The sequence below is a fragment of the Colletes latitarsis genome, chromosome 3 (assembly GCF_051014445.1).
Source record: "Colletes latitarsis isolate SP2378_abdomen chromosome 3, iyColLati1, whole genome shotgun sequence".
Lineage (NCBI taxonomy): Eukaryota > Metazoa > Arthropoda > Insecta > Hymenoptera > Colletidae > Colletes > Colletes latitarsis.
This window is the reverse complement of record NC_135136.1, coordinates 34,845,992-34,866,251: the sequence shown is the minus strand read 5'-3', so window position 1 is coordinate 34,866,251 and position 20,260 is coordinate 34,845,992. Positions and strand designations below refer to the sequence as shown.

The window sequence follows — 20,260 nt, the reverse complement described above, 5'->3', positions numbered from 1 at the left end:
TTCTATCGAGAACCAAGGTCGTACACACGTATTGCTTTCTTCGACCTTGTGTTCACTATGCGATACTTTCTTTCGTATAAGTTTTCATCTTATTATCGCTGTTATTACTACTTATTCTCACTCTAGCACTTTATTATCTTCGTTGCAATAAGGTTTCAAGAAAACCACGCGTATATTTTCGAAGCCTTTTACTCGAACGAATTAACCCTTAAGTGGTCTTTCAATCTCAACTGAATTATTTTACTTAATGTTGATTTTTACCAAATTAGTAAATGGAAATTAACTTTACTTTAAAGCATTTAAAAAATAATGAACTAATAGAAGATTACATAAGTTTTCAAGTAATTACATTGACATATATTAAATAATTATTAGTTTTAACTTGCGGAGGGCTCCAATAATCCACTTAGGGGTTAAAACAAAATTAATTTAATCTACTCGACAGATATTTTTTCACGTTATGTATCACTGTGATTCGTTTCGTGCAGTCCAACAACCGAATCTGTCGCATCCCTTCCACTTGCACGGCTACGCTTTCAACGTGATCGGTATCGGTCGCTCACCGGACAAGAACGTGAAAAAGATTAATTTGAAGCACGCGCTGGATCTGGACAAGAGAGGTCTCCTCAACCGACAGTTCAATTTGCCACCTGCCAAGGACACCATCGCCGTTCCGAACAACGGCTACGTGATCTTCCGATTCCGTGCTGACAATCCTGGTGAGCAAAGCATCAAAAAACACGCGTAGAAAGTTCTTATTCGAAATCGATTTGCATGCATCGAATTTCTAGAGTTCGAATTCTTCGATTATATTATTCGAATCCAGTATGTTTAAACGTGTAAAAGTTTCGATAACAAATAGTCGAGTACAAAATCTCTGAAACAAAAAGAAATATGAAATTGCGTGTACAAGAAAGAAATCATTTAATCTTAAAAAATAATCCCTCTCGAAAGAATTTAAGAAACGTTCGAACAATCAAAAAGTATCCGTGTAGAATCATTTTAATAAATGATTGACCCAAAAATATAGAGGTTGACATACTATATAATGATGGACGAAGCTTGGTAATAAATTCTTTTGTGTCACACTTAAAAATAATTTAAAAAGAATTGATTAATAATACCAAATTTATTTTCTATTTTTGATCCATTCACCATTCGAATTTGATAGAATAGATTGAAAATATATAAAATATTCTACCTCGGTTTCTTTTTTAGATCAGTGATATAAAATAAAGAATAACCATTATTATTTTGATCTTTTCAGGATACTGGTTGTTCCACTGTCACTTCCTCTTCCACATACTTATCGGTATGAACTTGATCCTGCACGTGGGAACGCACGCCGATTTGCCACCGGTGCCACCTAATTTCCCCAGATGCGGGGACCACTTGCCACCCATTACGCCTCCGTCGCTGTCGTTGGACTCGTTTCACTGATCGATCCTGAACGCGGTCAGTGATCGAGGCGGTCCAAAGCATACACGATATCCTTAGCGTATTTCTTGTAAATTAGTCAGTATGCTGTAGCGAATAATTTTTCGTAAATATCTTGCTCTCGTCGGGTCGTTTCGCCGCGAGAAAGTTTGGAGAGATAGCTGTGGTCCCCCCCCCTTCCCCCACCCCCAAAAACAAGGCGCACGTGCAACGAAAAGGAGAGAACGAGTCGGAGGAAAAGAGTCGAGCGAGTCGGTGCCGTTTTTGGTGCTAGAAACGTCGATCGTTCCCGAATCGGCGACGATTCCGCGTTGGCAACAGTCGATATTTATTATGTCCTGGATGCTTTTGCAAATTCTACCCCTCCCCAATCGTGTTCGCGTACGACCATCGTCATAAATCGTCCAGACTTGTCGTAGGGACGCGCGAATGTTACTAACATTTGTAACTCTGTAAATAATGTAGAAATAGTCGTTACATTTAACGAGACATTAACGTGGGAGCATTGTTGGGGTTAAAAGTAGCGCTCGAAGAAGAATCTGCGAGACAATGCGCCGGTAGACCTTTCACCGGTGAGGTGGTCGATCGGCGATCATTAGGGAAACGCTGTTTAAGGAAACTCGACCCGTTAGATCCAGTCGATCGCGGCTGGTCCATGAAGCGAGACGCCTCGCTGGATCGCGTCTAGGTTCCTAAAGTGGCCGTAGTTAAGGTGGAAATTCGTGCCCGCAAACCGGCGCACGCGGCTTTCGTTCTTGTCCTTGTCAGCCTTTTCCAAGTAGATCAATTAGGGTAAAACTTAGCCATTGCCTAATACGTGTAAAATGGAATAACATAAAAGAGGAAAAATACAAAAAATATTCGTAGAGATTAGCGTCGAGGAAGACGGAAAAGGCGTCGATGAGATTGCCGATCTTATTGCTTCGTTCGTCGTTACGATCACTGTTTCTACGCTCGAGTTTAAAATTTCGATGTTAATCTATCGTTTACGATCGCAGGATGCAACTGTGCGGATACAGACACAGGTTTAATGGAAACTCTGGAGGTTCGTTCAAAAAATCAATTTGGTAGCTAGATCGGTACAGCAATTTGGTAAAATTGAGTTTTTTCTAATGTTTCTCGACAGTTTTGATACTTAATATTTTAGAAATTGCTGTTCAGAATATCTAACAATAAGGAGTTGAAACATTTGCTGCCAAAGAGTATCAAGAAGGATTGTTCCTAGTTCATAAAACATAATGCAGAAGAAGAATCTGTTTCCTTTTGTTTTTCATTTAGAAGGCCACACCAGCTCGAATCATAGAAGCCATTCAACGACTTTTCTTCATCATTCAGTAACACGTAACTCGAGAATAATCATTATTAACTGATTTCAGCTCAAAATAAAAATTCGAGACATCCTCTGCAGAAAAAGGAAAGCAGTGCAAAGCCATCTCCTACGAACATCTTTTACATTCATGAACGTTTGATATTGCTTGAAGAAACGTTTAATGTGTTTGCTACCCAAATTTGCGCCTTCCAGACCTAACCCCTTTGCAGAAGACTAATAATCGTAATTAATTCGAACTCGAGCGTGTAACCGACGCTCGAACGATCGTTCCGCGCTTCATACGCGCGCAAACTTTTCCAATCACGGCGTACGTCGTGTCGTCATAGTTGTACGTTTTATTCATGGTGCCTCCGTTTCCTTTATCGTGGACGGAGAATACATCTTACAGTTACTCTTAACTCACAATTAACGCTATAGTGCTCGACTGTTCGGCGATCGTGGCGCTGCGCAGGTGCAACCCTCACGGATGCACGTGCGCCTCGTCACGATTCGCATTTTGTAGATAAACCTCACTGGTTTCGTTTCGCTGAATACACTCGACGGAACCATTAAAACACGAAATACTCAATCGCGACGACGACGCGTGGTCACAGAGACAGAACGTGTCGTTTACTCGTCGCTAGCGATGGGGACCGATCCAATTACAAGCTCGTTAATACCGATACGTATCGAATAACATCGAAATAATTGCTCATTAACATTAGAAAAATCTATTTGTCGATATTTCTTGAATATATCTCGTCAACGATGTATTGTGAGTCTGTGAAAAGTTGGCACCTAAGCATTCCTTTCGCTAGCCAACTTCTCGCGAACTACTTGTCTGGGATTGAAATTATTTTTTTTTATCTCCATTATCTGTCAGATGGATGCAATCAACGCGTATCGAGATAAGTCCCAAACCGAAATCATTTCCATTCAATGGATCGATACGGAAGAATCGATCCCTGGCACATACTGGCTTGTCTCTAATTTACTTCGCGTAATTTACGGGACGAGAGAGGATTCTGTTCGACCAACATCCGAAAGCGTTCGCGAACTTGTCGAAGATAAATATTTCGGTGGTTGATTTCGACAAACGTCGATTGTCGTGTTAATTGGACAGGTTCGAAGGGTGGGTTGTCTGGAAGATCGAGGTACGTTCGAATGAATCGTCGCAGGGAAACGTACCTGTTGCTGATCAGACGTTCATAAAGTCAATCGCTATTTATTTTGTAAAGATTTACTTGCTCGAGAGCGATACGATGGAAAGATAGTGATTTATTGTCAACTTCGCAACGTTCGATTTAACCGATGTCCTTTAACATTCCTTTATTATATGTAACATTGTTGTAAATCTCCTTTTTTCGTTTTTCCTTAATTTATTCAGTTATTTTTGATAAAGATGTACAGACGTGCCTTTTAATATATATATATATATGTCGTGGAAAATTGATTGCACGGAAGATTGTTCGTCGAAGTTTATCAAAATCCGTTGTTCGATCGTTTACCGCTTGGATAATCGAACGTTTTATCGTCAGTGCAACGAGAAACTTGTTTCTATACGTTTGGAGCGTTTATGGGTGGAATTGAAACGTCGAATTTTTGTATACTTATTTATGTAACGAAACGCTTTTAAGAGTTTCAACAGTTATTGTGCACGTGGAGATGAGTTTTCGTGTTTTTGTACAGGTAGTATTTAAGCGAGTCATTCGCGTATACTCCGTTATCAGATAAAGATGTACATTTAATAATAAATTTGTTTTTAAAAGCTCGACTATCTATCCAACTTGGAAATCCAATCTGTACACTACGTTCTATCCTGAAAATTATCTAAATATTTTCTATTCTGACGTTTTATGTGTCTGTACACCTTACGAAACGTTTATATTTTATTTATCCCTCTAGTTCCAAAGAATATTCTATACTCTACGAATCATATAAATCTCATCATAAGTGTGATTTAATTATTCGTGATAGGGATAGTACTTTTAGGGAGAAAAATTATTATTTTCTTAATAATACACTTAAACGATCTATCACATATTTTATACAAAATCCAAACCTTCAAGTACGTTCTAAAAATTTGTTCTTTATTTAACTCATAAATTGGCAGTTGTCACAATAAGTCTAATAAGATCTTTCGTTTTTAACGCAAATTCATTTTCAAACAATTTGTGAAATTTCCAGCTGTCTCATCTTACAGGAAATCTATAATTTTACAACGCAGTATAAACAATGATCCAACGTTTCTAAAAGCTCCGGATAACGACCATTCAAGAATCTGGAATACAGTTATCGTTAAATTTAACGAATCCTTTGTTAAATGAAGTTCCAAGACTAGCGGTACTTGGACTCGCTTAATTAAGCCAGAAAAAACAGTACAGTTAACCCGGACATGTGAACTTATTCGAGTGATTAACGACGCAATAGTGAAAGGATTGACCACGAATTTTTATCTCCAAAAACTCGTGCTTTCGGTCTCAAAATTAATTAACCAAATAACATCGTGTACTTCGTTATGAAACGATACGCTTAAGGGTTCCAACGCTTATCGTACGTACAAAGATAAGTTTATTTATTATTAGTCACTGTAGCGACTCGCAAAATTATTTACGTCTTCGAATAAAACGGTGAGATACTCTCTAAATTTAAATCTTATGATTCCTTCGAGTAAACGAGATTCTTAATTACATCATCGTCCATATTTGCATTAATTTCCGATAAAATCAACGAAGATTTACAAAATGTTGGAACGATATTAATAGTCGACAAATGCAACGAAGATGTTGGCTGTTTGCAAATCTCGAGTATCGTCTAGAAATATCGCGAAACGTTGTGCGTGTTTTTAATCGTAGTTTGCCACGCTACAGCCTTGCATACATAAGTCGGCCTTGACAAAGTGTTCAGTATGACGAGACGAACGATATACGTGTCTCCTTACGTGACAAAACGTATTCATGAATGCTGCATGCCGTCAAGGTCGCATACTTTTACTCATAATTCGATCCCACAAGCGAGTAGAGATTTAATTGCACAATGACCGACATTTGTAATTATATTAAAACCGCTGTTTTTTGCTAAAGCGGCCAAGTCACGTGAACTATGAATCATTTAGGAGTTTGTCAACCTAGATCCATAAGAAATCTTTGTGGATCGAAAGAGTTTCGCACCTACTTCGCGAAGGACGACGTTCAGCTTCATCGTTTCAAAATATACGAAGACACTAATTTCGAAGTTACAGAATTTACGCATAGAAATTTGTTAGGTAGAGGGTACAATGAACGTCCTCGAATATTTTCCAAAATATTTAATGTATTTGTGGAGCAATCGTAACTCGTTGAACATGAAGTGTTTCGTTTGAACCATTAGAAAAGATAATCGTATCAACGACAGAGCGTTTATTTATTCTGTTTCTGTTGTTGAGCTTGTAAAAATTTTTATACAATATGAATTTAGATCGTGGCGATACTGCTAGCTGGATTGTATAAAAACTATGCTAATTTTGATGATAAAAGCGCGCGAACGGACGTTTCTACGTGTCGCTAGTCACAAGGGATGATTTCCGATCAATGAATTTATGTACAAAAGCTTTCGTCTAATTTCATCTTAATTAAGTACGATGTTGCGCAACGTTATAAATGCTAAGTACCTAAATTTATGACTATCATATGATACATATACGATCTAGCGGGATAACCCTCTCCCGAACGAGGACGCAATATTTCAACGTACGAAATACGATATCGATACCGCATTGATCCCTTAAAAAATGTCTGGTAAATGCGTCTTGTCTCGCTGGGAGAAGGGAAAGACAACTATATTGATGCTTGAACATTAGTACAAAAATACTCTGTAAGTCAGGAATTGTTTAACCCTTCTGTGTACGTAATATATTATTAGTAACTATTAAGGACACATCAAGTTATGAAGATCGATCCTCGACGCGAGACATTTTCCCCGAACGACGACTCACGTTCTCCGTTTCGAACTAGAAATTGCAACTCGCTCGTGTTTCGCGTTTCCGTGTCGAGGATCGACATTTGTCGTTCGTCATCTCGTTTGTTTTCGAACATCGCGAGCGTCGATTCCAACGAATCTGAATGTACCCGTTACAAGTGATTGCATTGTTAAGAAAAAACAGAGCTCGATACGCGAATCTCAGGACGTTAAGACAGAAAATAATTGTTCGTTCTATCATTTCGTTAAGTAGCTATGGAGAATATTATTTTCCGGAATAATGGGAACCGATGTTCGACGGCGGCCCTCTGTGGTGGTGATGGTGCTTCTGGCCGGGTCCAGAGTATCTGCTTCCTGGTCTTGAGTGAACTATAGCGTAGTGGTCGCTGTTCGTCGATATCGACCTCGTCGAGTTCATCGTCGATCCTCCGGAAGCGTATCCTTGCTTCCCGTTCAAGGAGTATCTGAGCACAGACAACGAATCGATCAGAATACCACTACTAAAAATTTCATAATAATTTCGTCGTTATTGTTTTAAATTGACTTTGCACTTTTATTTTAAACAGAACCATCTGGCTGTTTTGCACTTGTCGATTCCCTGGATTCTGCATATACGAGACACACGGTAAGGTCATCGAGATCGCGATAGTTCGATAATATACATATTTTATCATTTTTTCTTTTTCAGTGTCCAGAGCCATTTGAAAGGCTAACCCCTTGGCTTACGATTTAATTCCAAATAATTTTTCAAACACACGCTATTTAATTTTGTTTAAATTTGTTCGTACAATGGGCACGAAAAAAATAGATTTGTTTCACGAATACCTCGTGATACCTCGTGATTAATTTTAATTTATAAGACTTGATGACGAATAAGTGGCTTCATAATTGTAAAACTTAATATCAAGAATTTGTGATGAATCAGATACGGCATTAAAGGGGATTTCTTTGATAGATCGTTTACTAATGTCTTATTACTTCGTAATCCACTAGTTCGTTCATTTCTTCCCAAGAGGAGGAACTAAAACGGTAGACCAGCTTATTCGTGCTGGGAAAACTCCATGTATTGTAAGACTTAGCACCATTGTACCTTTTGACTCGCGGAACAATACAATCGTAAAATGTCAACCTGGCGAGCCGGCCCCAACAACCGTCGCAATCAATTTTAAGAATCTGGCCCTTTTAATTAGCAGAAACGTTCCCAATACGCTTTCTCCCGGAGAAAACGCTGGTCTTCCTCCTTCAGAAATTCAAAGAGCTAATCGTGTTCAATTTTTACCAATTCTTTCGTATCTTAAAATAGATATCGTATCCCAGTTAGCAGAATCGTTTTGAACATGAATATATTTTCTCTCGTATTAAATTCAATTTTTGAACGAACATGTATGTATACAATTTCTAGTAAATATGAATGTTTTGCAAACTAGCATTTAAAATATTAATTGATGTCATTAGCAAATATATGCAATCCCTGATCGATACGTAGATCCAAGCTACTTTTATTATAAAATAGGTGGTTCTGATACGAGGGATGGTTTCTCTTAAAATGGAAAAATGCAGCACAGTCTGCCAATCGAAAGGATGAACGTCTGAGCCAGTAAAGGGTGTTTTTCTGGTTTGCTGGAAACATTTTTAACTAACCGAATCCTTGATTTTTCCGCAGATGGAGTAGAAGTAAAAGGAAAGAATAAAATCGAACCTTGAGCCGTATTGAGAACCATGCCAGCTACGATACGGATCGTAATCCTCGATGATCGATGGTTCCTTCTCGATGATATCGGTCCTGGTGCAACTGCAGGTCATCGCGGAGCAGAGGAATATGTTGATAATGAGCATGATGAGGAACAGAATGCCAAGAGCCACGGCCAGCCACAGCAGCCATAATGGGTGAACGGTGCCGCCCTCGTGTAAACTTTTCATAGCTATTAAACAAGACGCATCGTTATTGGGACCTATTAATCGTTCGTTCTTAGGTAAAGGCTCGCCCGGGACGAGCTAATTAATCGATCGAACGGAACAAAACGATACCGGAGCGTAATTTTCGTTACGGTATCGCGAAATAGTAGGAAGCGGCGTGTATGAAAAGTACGGAATGGAATATTTACATTGCATTTCGCCAGGGTCAAGAACGAACACGCTCGTGCCGGCAAGAAGCACTCCTTCCTCGCCGCTCACGCTTTGCCCATTAATTAAAGACGCTCCCTTTATTTCTTCCTCGTTATCGCCTTCGCAAATAGGGATACCGCAGCTTCCTGGAGGATAGAAGATTAACGTTTTGCGTTTCACCTGTTATCTGAGTGCCGTAATTTACCGTTCGACACTCGACCGAGCGTGGCGGAACATTAAAATTCCTCTGTGACGAACAGAAAGAAAATAAAAAACAGAAAAAATAGACGAAAGCTCGGACGATCTCGCGTTGTTGACGGGAGCTCGTTCGTACGTATCTGATATCGGTAGGGATAACTTCCGAGGGGATATGTTAATTCCTAGGTCGAGTTGAACGGCACACTGTGACCCAGATGCGGCACGCAGCTGTAATCGGGAAATCAGTCAGCGAATCAGTTTACCTCTGCACACGGCGATGTCGCATTGAAAATGCACTTGCGGGCTGTCAGGAAACCGGAACATCGAGAACAATGTCGCATCCGCCAGGCCCGTGTTCCGATCGTACATGAATTTCGTCACGACCCAAGCCTTTACGGGACACCTTTTCGGTCATGGAACATGAATATTACGCAATCGGTTATAATCCTCGTCGGAGTCGACGAATAAATTGGACGTTGTTCGCCAATAACGAACGGAGTTGGAATAAAAACTAAATGACAGTATAGTGCTTGAAACGTACAACTTTAAAATGCTGGCAATAAAGAAGCATCGTGTAACACAATAATAATGCACAAATGTCAAACAAGCATTGGAATACAACATATTTAGGATAAAAACTAAATTGCAAGATCGACGCGTTGACTTTTATGGCGGTCACTGATAACTAGTAGGGTCAGTTGCTCTAATATGAAATACTTCATTTTATGCACATGTTTCACTTGCGTGCAGAACTTTTATAAAAACCTAAATATTATGAATTTATAGGAACTTTGACTGGTAACAGTCTAGTTTAAAATATAATAATAGTTTAAGAAATGTTTACTTTTTTTACTGAGGTCCTCATTTTCCATATTAGGCTCATAATGCTCGTAATAAGGAATAGTATATTTATATACAGGGTGTTCGGCCACCCTTGGGAAAAATTTTAGTGGGAGATTCTAGAAGCTAAAATAAATAAACATGGACAAATTTTTCGGCGAAATTAAAAAATTTCGAATCATTCTAAAAAAATTATTTTTAGCTGTAGGGGTCAATTACAATCATTTTCGGTCATTAGACATACCCCCGAATTCCTACCTACATTCGAGAAAAAAATTCCTTACCGAAAATATCATTTCTGGCCAGAAATCGTTCCCCGAAATTTCATGCAAATCTTTAAAACGTCATAACTCCTGAACGGATTGGACGATTTTAATGTTTAAAAAAGCAAACTACGCGTATTTTGATGGAGCATATGTACAAATTGCAAAAATATTCGAAAAGTTGGTCCTTGTCCCCGCAAAATGAGAAAAACCCCATAAAAATGGTCCAATTTCCAAACAGCCATAACTCCTACAATTGTGAATATATTACAATGAAACTTTTTTCTGAAGTAGAGCTCATGGGTACCTACAAAAAAGTATTAGACAACTTTTCTGTAGGGCGTCAAACAAAATTATTAAAAATGAAAAAGTAATTTTTAAGAAAAATCGACAATTTTTAGGTGCTTAAATTTTTCGATGAAAAAAAAGAATTTCTAATCGTTTTAAAAAAATTATTTTCGATTGTGGGGGTCAATTACAATCATTTTTGGTGAATAGACATACCTCCAAAATCCTACGCAGTTTCGAGAAAAAAATTCGAGTAGGTGGACAAATTTTTCGACAAAATTAGAAAATTTCAAATCGTTCTGGAAAAATTATGTTTGATTGCAGGGGTCAATTGCAATCATTTTTGGTGAATAGACATACCCCCAAATTCCTACGCACTTTCGAGAAAAAAATTCGTGTGGATGGATAAATTCTATTAACACTTTTTAACAATAATTTTGTTAACAACTTTTTAACGAATCCTCAATCAACAAATTGGTATTCTTGATTTTCGTTTTATTTTGGCATCTAGAATCTCCCATTAAAATTTTCCCCAGGGGTGGCCAAACACTCTGTACATATTTGAAGATATAATCGAGCTAACACAAAGCTAATGCATTTACCTTATTATATATAATATTAGATGAAAGATCACTGCTTATAAGATAATTATAAGATAATTGCTTTAATATTGCAGTGATCCAAATTGGGAACGTATTCCATTCTAGGGCAACTGACCTTACTTGAAGCATACAATGTTTCTTTAAAATTCTTACGATAAAGAAGCATATTGTTTAACATAATAATATTGCATGAATATCAAACATGCATTGCAATAGAACAGAGTCGGGATAAAAGCAAAATTCGACGCGTTAACTGCCCTTAAAATACGATAAAGAAGCATCGTTTAACGGAATAATATTGCGTAAACGTGAAACAAGGGGATCAACGCGCGAAGCGTAACCGCGTTTGAAGTTTGACAAATACGGTTGCACTCGAGGAATTCGCGAATGATTCGCGATGGAAACGGGTCGATCGTCGAACGTACCCTTTGTCGTCGATCAGCTGGACGCTGCTGTTTCGTTTATTGAAGGCGAAGCACGATTTCACTTTAATTCCGTACATTCCTGCAACGGGAAAGATTGATGAAAATGCATCAACGCGGCGCTTGTACACGCTCGCCGACGAACGCGTTACGCGCGCTCGTTAATTCCAATTAAACGTAAGGGTGAAATGGAGTGAGAGATGCAGTACGAACCATCTGGTCGCGAGATCTCCGCACGCAAAGTATAGTTGTGACCATAAATAGCCTCTTCCACTTTGTGGGCGCCGTCCAAAAGGCGCAACGCCACTAACGAAGTTTCATTCCTGCGCAGAAAATTATCGCGCCGTGCGAAATTATACCCCCGGCCAGGCCGCAATAGCCACGATTTTAAGAGATACGAGCTAATATTAATAAACGTTATATGTACTTCGCATTTTTGAATCCGGCTTTTCCGCACGTAATAACGTAAAATTTATCGTCCGCCAGCTCCAGGGTCTTGTGTATCCGCACCGCGATGGGGATGGAGCGTTCCTCGTTGTCCTGCAAGAATTACAACGGGATTAAGGGGAATTTGTTGTCGGCGTGTGTGTAATGGAACTCGACGCTTCGAAAAGCCAACGGGAATTTCGATGTTACGGACGATAGGGGAAACGCGAAGATAATTTCTTTCGTGCGTCGTATCATAACTCACGTCTTTTCCTACGCGGAATTACAGACTTTTCCCTTTGGTCAGATCCAACCTGCGATAGATAAACATGTTTCTTTATGATGAATTGGCTCGATGTTATTATCACTGTTATTATTAAACACCCATATTCTGTCCATCGAGACATCTCCTTTTTTAGAAAGAAAGGCTTTTGATCTTTTCTTTATATTATTTTTCTCACATCTTTAACTGGAAATTTAGCAACGACTATTGTGTATCACATGAATGGTCTACTTAATTATAACTTCAAAATTTTTAACCCATTAAGTAGTAAACTTTTATTGCTTTAACTCTTTCGAAATTAATGGTAAAATATCTATATACGATATATTACAATCGGTAATTTTGTGGTGTATAATATATATTCTCCAATATTTATAACTTGCCCAAAACTATTTTATCATACATTATCAGTTAGTGGGACTCGATCAACACCCTTAAAATTTAGTTTCGAGAGGATTAAAATATTTTATCGAACAGAAAATATAATCCTTGCATGTCAGAATAGTAACGATACACAAAAATGAAATAATACAGTAAGAAATCAGAGATAATTATATCACATAAGTACGTAAGCCAATAACGTGAACATTGAGCCATATTTATGAGCTAGGATTTAGTCGAATGGTGTTGGATATACACACAAATAATGCTTGACTAAGCCAACACAATCCTCCCATTAAAGACTCTTCTTTATTACTCTTCCATTTCAATATGTTATATTCTTCCTCCTTCCCTCGTTAAACATTTTTATTTGACACGCATACTATTTCTCTAGGGTTGAAACCCATACATCGACTGATCTAAATAACGCGGTGTGTTACGCGGTTGAAAAAGTTTGGGAACCCCTGGCCAACGTCGTATATTCACTTTCTCGCTATTAGGAAAACGATTCATTGCCGGATCTAACTAAGAATACTTCGCACAATGGACTGAATAGTAAGTTTCGTAATAATAACAAGCATTGTCAAGGAAACACATCCATTTCTTTACGTTTCTGAGTAACGTTATATAACGGTTTTCGAACTCGTGGATCGTACTTTCGAAATAAATCCAATCTTTTTGGGATCGAACTAAAATGGTTCTTTTGATAATATTTAATTTAACCACTTTTTTAAATATTCATGGTTAAAGAATCGTGGCGAAGAATTTGCTCTGAAGGCCTCGAAGAACTTAATTTAAAATAAGAACGAAGTCGATGTCTTTTATGTTTCTGAGAATATATTTTTTAATTGTCCTGAAATATCAGTGTACATAAAAAATGTTAGATTGGTATTACCTTTTAATTTTTTAAAAAATGAATTCTAACGATTGTGTTTAAATTTTGGATGTGAACGTGGATGGCGACTTACGTTATTTACCAAAACGCCGCAGTAATCCGGGGACCCCTTGGATGCTAAGAGATTAATGGCGAGGGTCGCGTGTGTGGAGCCATTTCCGGGCGCCATGCACTGCGGCGTCCGAAAATCTCTAGCGTGAACAGCTCCTACGAAACTCTGATTTAGGTTCACCCGTATCGTCATGTGACCGGCTTTGCATGTTGCTGTGACCGTCGGTTGAAATTCTGTGTCCAATAATTGGCCGGTGACCTGCAATCAAACAAAAATGGAGTTTAATTCCATGAAATCCATCGGTAATCGCGTTTGAAAAATTATCGTTTCGAAACAAGAAATAATTCTCAAGGGGAATAGGTACCTAATTTTTTAAAAATGCTAGTGAAAATAATTAAACAATCTTTTCGAATTAAAATTATTGTCTTGTAACTCCAAAATTAATGATACTTTGACTCATGTTTATTAACTTTCCTTTGTCTGTTTCGACAAGAACAACGCCGAAGTTCAGCACCAATCTTCTGAAACACCCTATAGAAAGGCCCAAGCCAAGTGGTCGCAGTTGCCCGCCCCACCCTGCGCCATTTCTCTTTACATAAGCGAACTTTCCATACTGCATCTCAATATTCATAAGTGAAATTCGATTAAATGTCGAAAACCAGACGCTACGCGAAACAGACTCGATCTCGATACAAGAATATAAAATTAATTTCATGCACCTTGTACATTTACATCGTTGACTTATCGCGCGAAGCAACGAGGAATCATGGGAATCGCGATCGACAGGAGAAAAATGAATCGTCCCGGCAATTAATATTAAACATACTCGGGGCTAATTAGTCTGCCAGGTTTAATTGTGCGCGGTTAATTATCCCGTGGCCTTAAAAACTCGCATTACAAGCGTCTTCATTCTTCGTTCGGGCGGACGGCAATAAATTATTCAATTAATTATGACCGCAGGGCCAGGGATCGCGATTCGATCGCCATCGGTGGATCCCGATAACCGGGAAAATTGAATTTTTCCCGCTTCCGTCGTCGGGTTTGGAGTGTCGTGGACCCCGTGGAACGAAAGCCGGCGATATTTTCTCGGTCCAATCGGCAACTTAATGCCCAAGTAAACTTGGGACCGGTCTGGGCGGTAGCTATCGACCCACGCTAACTTTCAATTTCATGTGGCTGGACCACTTCGCGGCGCGGATAAGGTATATACGTGTGCACGAGGAATGTCCAGCGGTGCCCCGACGGATACGCCAACAATAAAATCGGGCCCCAGCCGTGGAGATGCTGCGACGAGCGTACGGCCACTCTCGAGACAAAGGTCCGTAGGCGTTCGCAAGGCCACCAGTCCTAAATGCTTCGGTGGCCTCTCCGCGTAGAGAACGATCGGACGTGTTGGGTTACAGAAAAGGATTCCTTCTCTCGCGGACGGCTAATCGATTATGAGAACACGACATGGTAACGTATACGCGCGTCCTTGCGTTTTGCCAGCTGCTCCTTTTTTGGTCCTGGTGCTCCGCGAGCCGTTCCTATATCCCCTTAGCCGTTTACTCTGTCATCCACGGGACGTTCCGAGACTCCCTTTGTCGCTAGTCCATGCCACTTGGAGCCGATTTTTCGTAACGGAGAAATTACTATAATTATCGTGGTTTTTAAATTTGGTGAATGGAGAGCGAGTTTCATCCTGAAACACTAGGTGGTTTAAGGGGGTCTACTCAAAAAATGAGTGAAGCTCAATATTTTTTTAAATCTCTAGTTACAGCTATAAAGGCGTGTCTACTGAATGATCTCTCCAAATTTGAAGTCAATCAGTCTGCTGGATCTTGAAATATCATGGAAGTTTTAAAAAATGCATTTAAACAAGAAGTTATAACTCTTACAATTTTTAATATTTTTTGGTGAAAATAATACTGTAGATTTTTATAAAGAAACTATGTAAGTCCTTGAATCGACGTTTTGCATACATATTTACTACTCTTTCAGTAATATTCCCAAATTTTTACAACGAGAAATAGTCAAAATTAGTGGCAGTACAGAGCCTCGTACGCAATCGCGTACCGAAAAACTGTTCTAATGGGCTTCCATGATTCCAACGATCCATTTTAATTTGCTTGAAACATTTTTCTACGCATATATTTGCAATCTGCAAAGCTTATAGAAGAAACCTAACCGGTTAAAGTAAAATCCGCATACCTAATAAAAATATAATGGAAAAGTTACAGCGGTTTGAAGAGACGTTGAGTCCATTTTAATTTAAATATTTTTCATATTAAATGGAGTAACTTTGAAACCCTTGATTATACCAAAGAGTGTATCGAATAAAAGGGAGGGGTAGATTTAAGTAGCTCGTCAAGAATGTTCTTTATATCTTGGGAACATATAGAAAGTTCTGAATTGTATCGTTTACCCTATAGCCTCTAGCGTAAATAAATGGAACGCCGTCACGGGTTTTTACTCTTAACTCTGTAACTATCGATAATATCAAAATGATGATGCTCATATAAAATAAAATACATTAAATTTTCTAGAAGAAACATAGAATACCTTTTCCTCTATTTGTAACAGTTTCACCGTAGTTCAGCGAGAAAGATATATACCAAATGTGATCATATTCGATTTAGAGCTTACATTATTTAAATCTAATCAATTTTGTAAAAATATAAGATAGGAAATTTTTAAAACTATACTCGACGTTGATACTCAAAATTTTAAAAGAACTCTTTCCCCCGTTAAAATGTAAAAATTTACAATCGCTGAACTAATAGTAAATCGATAGAATACTTCTTTAATGCCATCTATCTATGTCAGAGAACTAAAATGCCCATCATTACTAGTTTCTGCACAGACGAGGTATACGAGTAGACCTATCACCTAATTTATATTTTCGACCCGATTCTCTGGGGCTCTAGAGCCCCATTACTATTTCCGTGTCACTCGCAACGTTATCAACACCCTCTTTCACGAGGTACAAGATACGACTACATGTACTTCTGAATTTTCCTACAGATCTCCGCTGGCCCTTGCTGACCGCTGCCGACCACTCCTGATACTCCAGACAATGTATATGGATCACTACTTGCTACTGCCAGCCTCTCCCAGCTTCTGCTGGCCTCTGCTGACCACCCCTTATATTTCTGGCAACCTACAACGATTATTACTGATTTATGCCAGTCTCCATTGGTCTCAGCTGACCACTGCTGGTCTCTACATGCCTCTACTGATGGCTGACTTGAATTAACAGGTAATGTCATACAAGTCTTTTACCAAGATACACCCTCTTTCACGAGGTATAAGATACGACTACATGTACTTTTGAATTTTCCTACAGATCTCCGCTAGCCCTTGCTGACTGCTGCCGACCACTCCTGATACTCCAGACAATGTATATGGATCACTACTTGCTACTGCCAGCCTCTCCCAGCTTCTGCTGGCCTCTGCTGACCACCCCTTATATTTCTGGCAACCTACAACGATTATTACTGATTTATGCCAGTCTCCATTGGTCTCAGCTGACCACTGCTGGTCTCTACATGCGTCTACTGATGGCTGACTTGAATTAACAGGTAATGTCACACAAGTTTTTTACCAAGATACACCCTCTTTCACGAGGTATAAGATACGACTACATGCACTTTTGAATTTTCCTACAGATCTCCGCTGGCCCTTGCTGACCGCTGCCGACCACTCCTGATACTCCAGACAATGTATATGGATCACTACTTGCTACTGCCAGCCTCTCCCAGCTTCTGCTGGCCTCTGCTGACCACCCCTTATATTTCTGGCAACCTACAACGATTACTACTGATTTATGCCAGTCTCCGTTGGTCTCAGCTGACCACTGCTGGTCTCTACATGCCTCTACTGATGGCTGACTTGAATTAACAGGTAATATCATACAAGTCTTTTACCAAGATACACCCTCTTTCACGAGGTACAAGATACGACTACATGTACTTCTGAATTTCCCCATAGACCTCCGCTGGCTTCTGCTGGCTTCTGCTGACCACCACTTATATTTCTGACAACATATAACGATTACTACTGACTTCTGCCACACTCTCCCAGCCTCTGCTGGCCTCTGCTGACCACCCCTTATATTCCTGACAACGTATTACGATTACTACTGACTTCTGCCAGCCTCTGCCCGTCTCTGCTGACCGCTGTTGACCACTCCTGATACTTCTGATAACGTACAACGATTACTACTGTCTTCTGCCAGCCTCTGCCCGCCGCTGCTGACCACTGCTGGTCTCTACATACCTCTACTGGTGGTTAACTTGTGTTAGCAGGTAATGTTATAAAACTGTTTTACGCTTTTTGGCTGAATTATAATGTAAAAAGTACGAGGTACAAGGTATGACTACATGTACTTCTGAATTTTTCTCACAGGCCTCCGCTGGCCTCTGCTGACCGCTGCTGATCACCCCTGGTACTTCTGACAACGTATGACGATTACCACTGGCTACTGCCAGCCTCCCCGACTTCTGTTCTCCTCTGCTGACCACCGCTTATATTTCTGTCAACCTACAACGATTTCTACTGACTTCTGCCACCCTCCGCTGGCCTCTGCTAACCGCTGCTGACCACTCCTGATACTTCTGACAACGTGTAAGGATGTCTACTTGCTACTGTTTGCCAGCTGGCCTCTGCCAACATCTCCCGACGTCAGTTAATCATCGCTGACCACAGCTGATCGTTGCTGACAACTTATGATTTGATATAATATAATATAATATGTTTATATGTATCAAAGTTTTGTATAATGTAAATCTGTGGCAATAAATTATATAATTTCAAAGAATTCCGTGTGTCCTCATCATTTTTACCTTTTCTTAGTTATAAGATACGTGCCACCTCTTTTCCTACCATCCCCTCCTGATAACTAGTCTAAAATGGACATAAAACCGTCAGCGCTTGACCTATGGTCGATTAGAGATAGTTATTCATTCATTCTGTAAACGTCAGCTCCCGTACTAGCTGCCAGAGATAAAAATTTTCAAGTCTAAAATGTATCTGAAACCGTCAGCGCCATAGTCACGGTCGATAGCTAAACAGCAGCTCAGCGTACTAGCTGCCAGAGGCAAAAATTTTCAAAGTCCCGCGGAAAGATTTCGAATCTGCCGCCGCCTGGGCTTTCTCACAAGCGCTCGCTCGGGCCTTCGTTTCTATATATACACTCGTTAACCCAACTCTAAATGGGCCATTTCATGACATGCCTTCCTAGCAGCAACATCTCCCAGCAGCAGCGGAGCCGGCAGGAGCTGGTCCTCCCCTGGAGGGGAGGGAGGTGGGAGTCCGGCCAGGTCTGGCTGGCGGTCTCCCACCCAGTGGGGGGGGGGGGGGGTCGCTGCAAAATTTTCGGGATGTTCCTTCCCGAAAATTTTCTAAGTTCCACAGCCGGCAGGAGACAACAACAATGGCGGATGGTGACTACCAGGAGAGCGGAGAAGGGGCCAGCGACGATCTTCCAGAAAAATTTCTAAGTTCCACGGCTGGCAGGAGGACAACAAACACTTGGCGGAAAAATTTCAAAGTCCCACAGCTAGCACGAGACACTGGCGGTTGACGGCTGGCAGGAGAGATTGAAAGCCGGGCTGCCGGATGGTTCTTCCAGAGAAATGTCAAAGTGCCCGGGAAAGATTTCAGGGGGGGGCTCTTTAAAATTTTTGCCGAAAAATTCAGGCCGGAGCTGCTGCCTGAAACTTCCAGGAAGTTTCAGGGATTCCGAGAAATTTCAGGGATTCCAAGAATTTTCAGGGTTTCCGAGAAATTTCAGGGTTCCCGTAAAGTTTCAGGGTTTTCCGATCTGTTTCAGGGATTCCGAGAAATTTCAGGAATTCCTAGAAATGACGTCATTTCCAGGAATTCGTGAGATTTCTTGGAAATGACGTCATTTCCAGGAATTCGCAGAAATTTTCTGACGGCGGGAAATTTGAAATCTTTCCGGGGAACTTAGAAAATTTTTAAAGATACGGAGAATCGGTCGAGCGCTTCTGAGAGAGTCTTATAACTAAGGAAATGATTCGGAGAGGAAAAGAAGGTAAAAAATGATGAGAACAGATAGAATTTGTTTAAATTACAACATTTATTGGTGTAGATTTACATTATACAAAACTTTAATACATATAAACACATTATATTATATTACATCATGCCACAAGTTGTCAGCAACGGTCAGCAGTGGTCAGCGATGGTCAGCTGACGTCGGGAAATGTTGGCAGAGGCCAGCTTAGGTCGGGAGATGCTTGCAAAGGTCTGCAGAGGCTGGCAGTAGCCAGTAGTAATCGTTGTACGTTGCCAAAAATATAAGCGGTGGTCAGCAGTGGTCAGCAGCGGTCAGCAGAAGCCAACGGAGGCCAGCAGAGGCATGCAAAGACAAGTAGAGTCCAGCAGGGGCAAGCAGTAGCAAGTAGTAATCGTTATACGTTGTCGGAAGCATCAGGGGTGGTCAGCTGTGGTCAGCAGAGGCTAACAGTGGCAAGCAGTGGCAAGCAGAGTCCAACAGGGGCAGGCAGTAGCAAGTTGTAATCGTTATACGTTGTCAGAAGTATCAGGAGTGGTCAGTAGCGGTCAGCAGAGACGAGCAGAGGCATGCAGTGGCAAGCAGAGATCAGCAGGGGCGAACAGTAGCATGTAGTAATTGTTATACGATGTCAGAAGCATCAGGGGTGGTCAACAGTGTTCAGCAGAGGCCAGCAAAGGCATGCACAGGCAAGCAGAAACCTGCAAAGGCAAGCAGAGACTTGTAGGGGTATGCAGTAGTAAGTATTAATCGTTATAGATTATCAGAAATACCTGCAGTGG

At 40.2% G+C, this 20,260-nt stretch overlaps 2 protein-coding genes across 2 annotated transcripts in view; one reads left to right on the top strand and one right to left on the bottom strand.

The window, feature by feature from the left end:
- The window catches only part of LOC143340239 (uncharacterized), a 61,990-nt gene extending 60,327 nt beyond the window's left edge, over nt 1-1,663 (top strand). The window contains exons 9-10 of the mRNA XM_076761957.1: nt 489-719; nt 1,268-1,663. Of these exons, the coding sequence (XP_076618072.1) occupies nt 489-719; nt 1,268-1,440 (404 nt within the window). The 3' untranslated portion in view covers nt 1,441-1,663. The remainder of the gene's footprint in view (nt 1-488; nt 720-1,267) is intronic.
- A 3,123-nt stretch (nt 1,664-4,786) lies between these two features.
- LOC143340244 (uncharacterized) overlaps nt 4,787-20,260 on the bottom strand; it is a 47,530-nt gene continuing 32,056 nt past the window's right edge. The window contains exons 2-9 of the mRNA XM_076761965.1: nt 13,481-13,717; nt 11,850-11,962; nt 11,636-11,745; nt 11,426-11,504; nt 9,271-9,410; nt 8,809-8,955; nt 8,403-8,625; nt 4,787-7,167 (exon numbers count right to left, since the gene is read on the bottom strand). Coding sequence (XP_076618080.1) covers nt 6,969-7,167; nt 8,403-8,625; nt 8,809-8,955; nt 9,271-9,410; nt 11,426-11,504; nt 11,636-11,745; nt 11,850-11,962; nt 13,481-13,717 — 1,248 coding nt within the window. The 3' untranslated portion in view covers nt 4,787-6,968. The remainder of the gene's footprint in view (nt 7,168-8,402; nt 8,626-8,808; nt 8,956-9,270; nt 9,411-11,425; nt 11,505-11,635; nt 11,746-11,849; nt 11,963-13,480; nt 13,718-20,260) is intronic.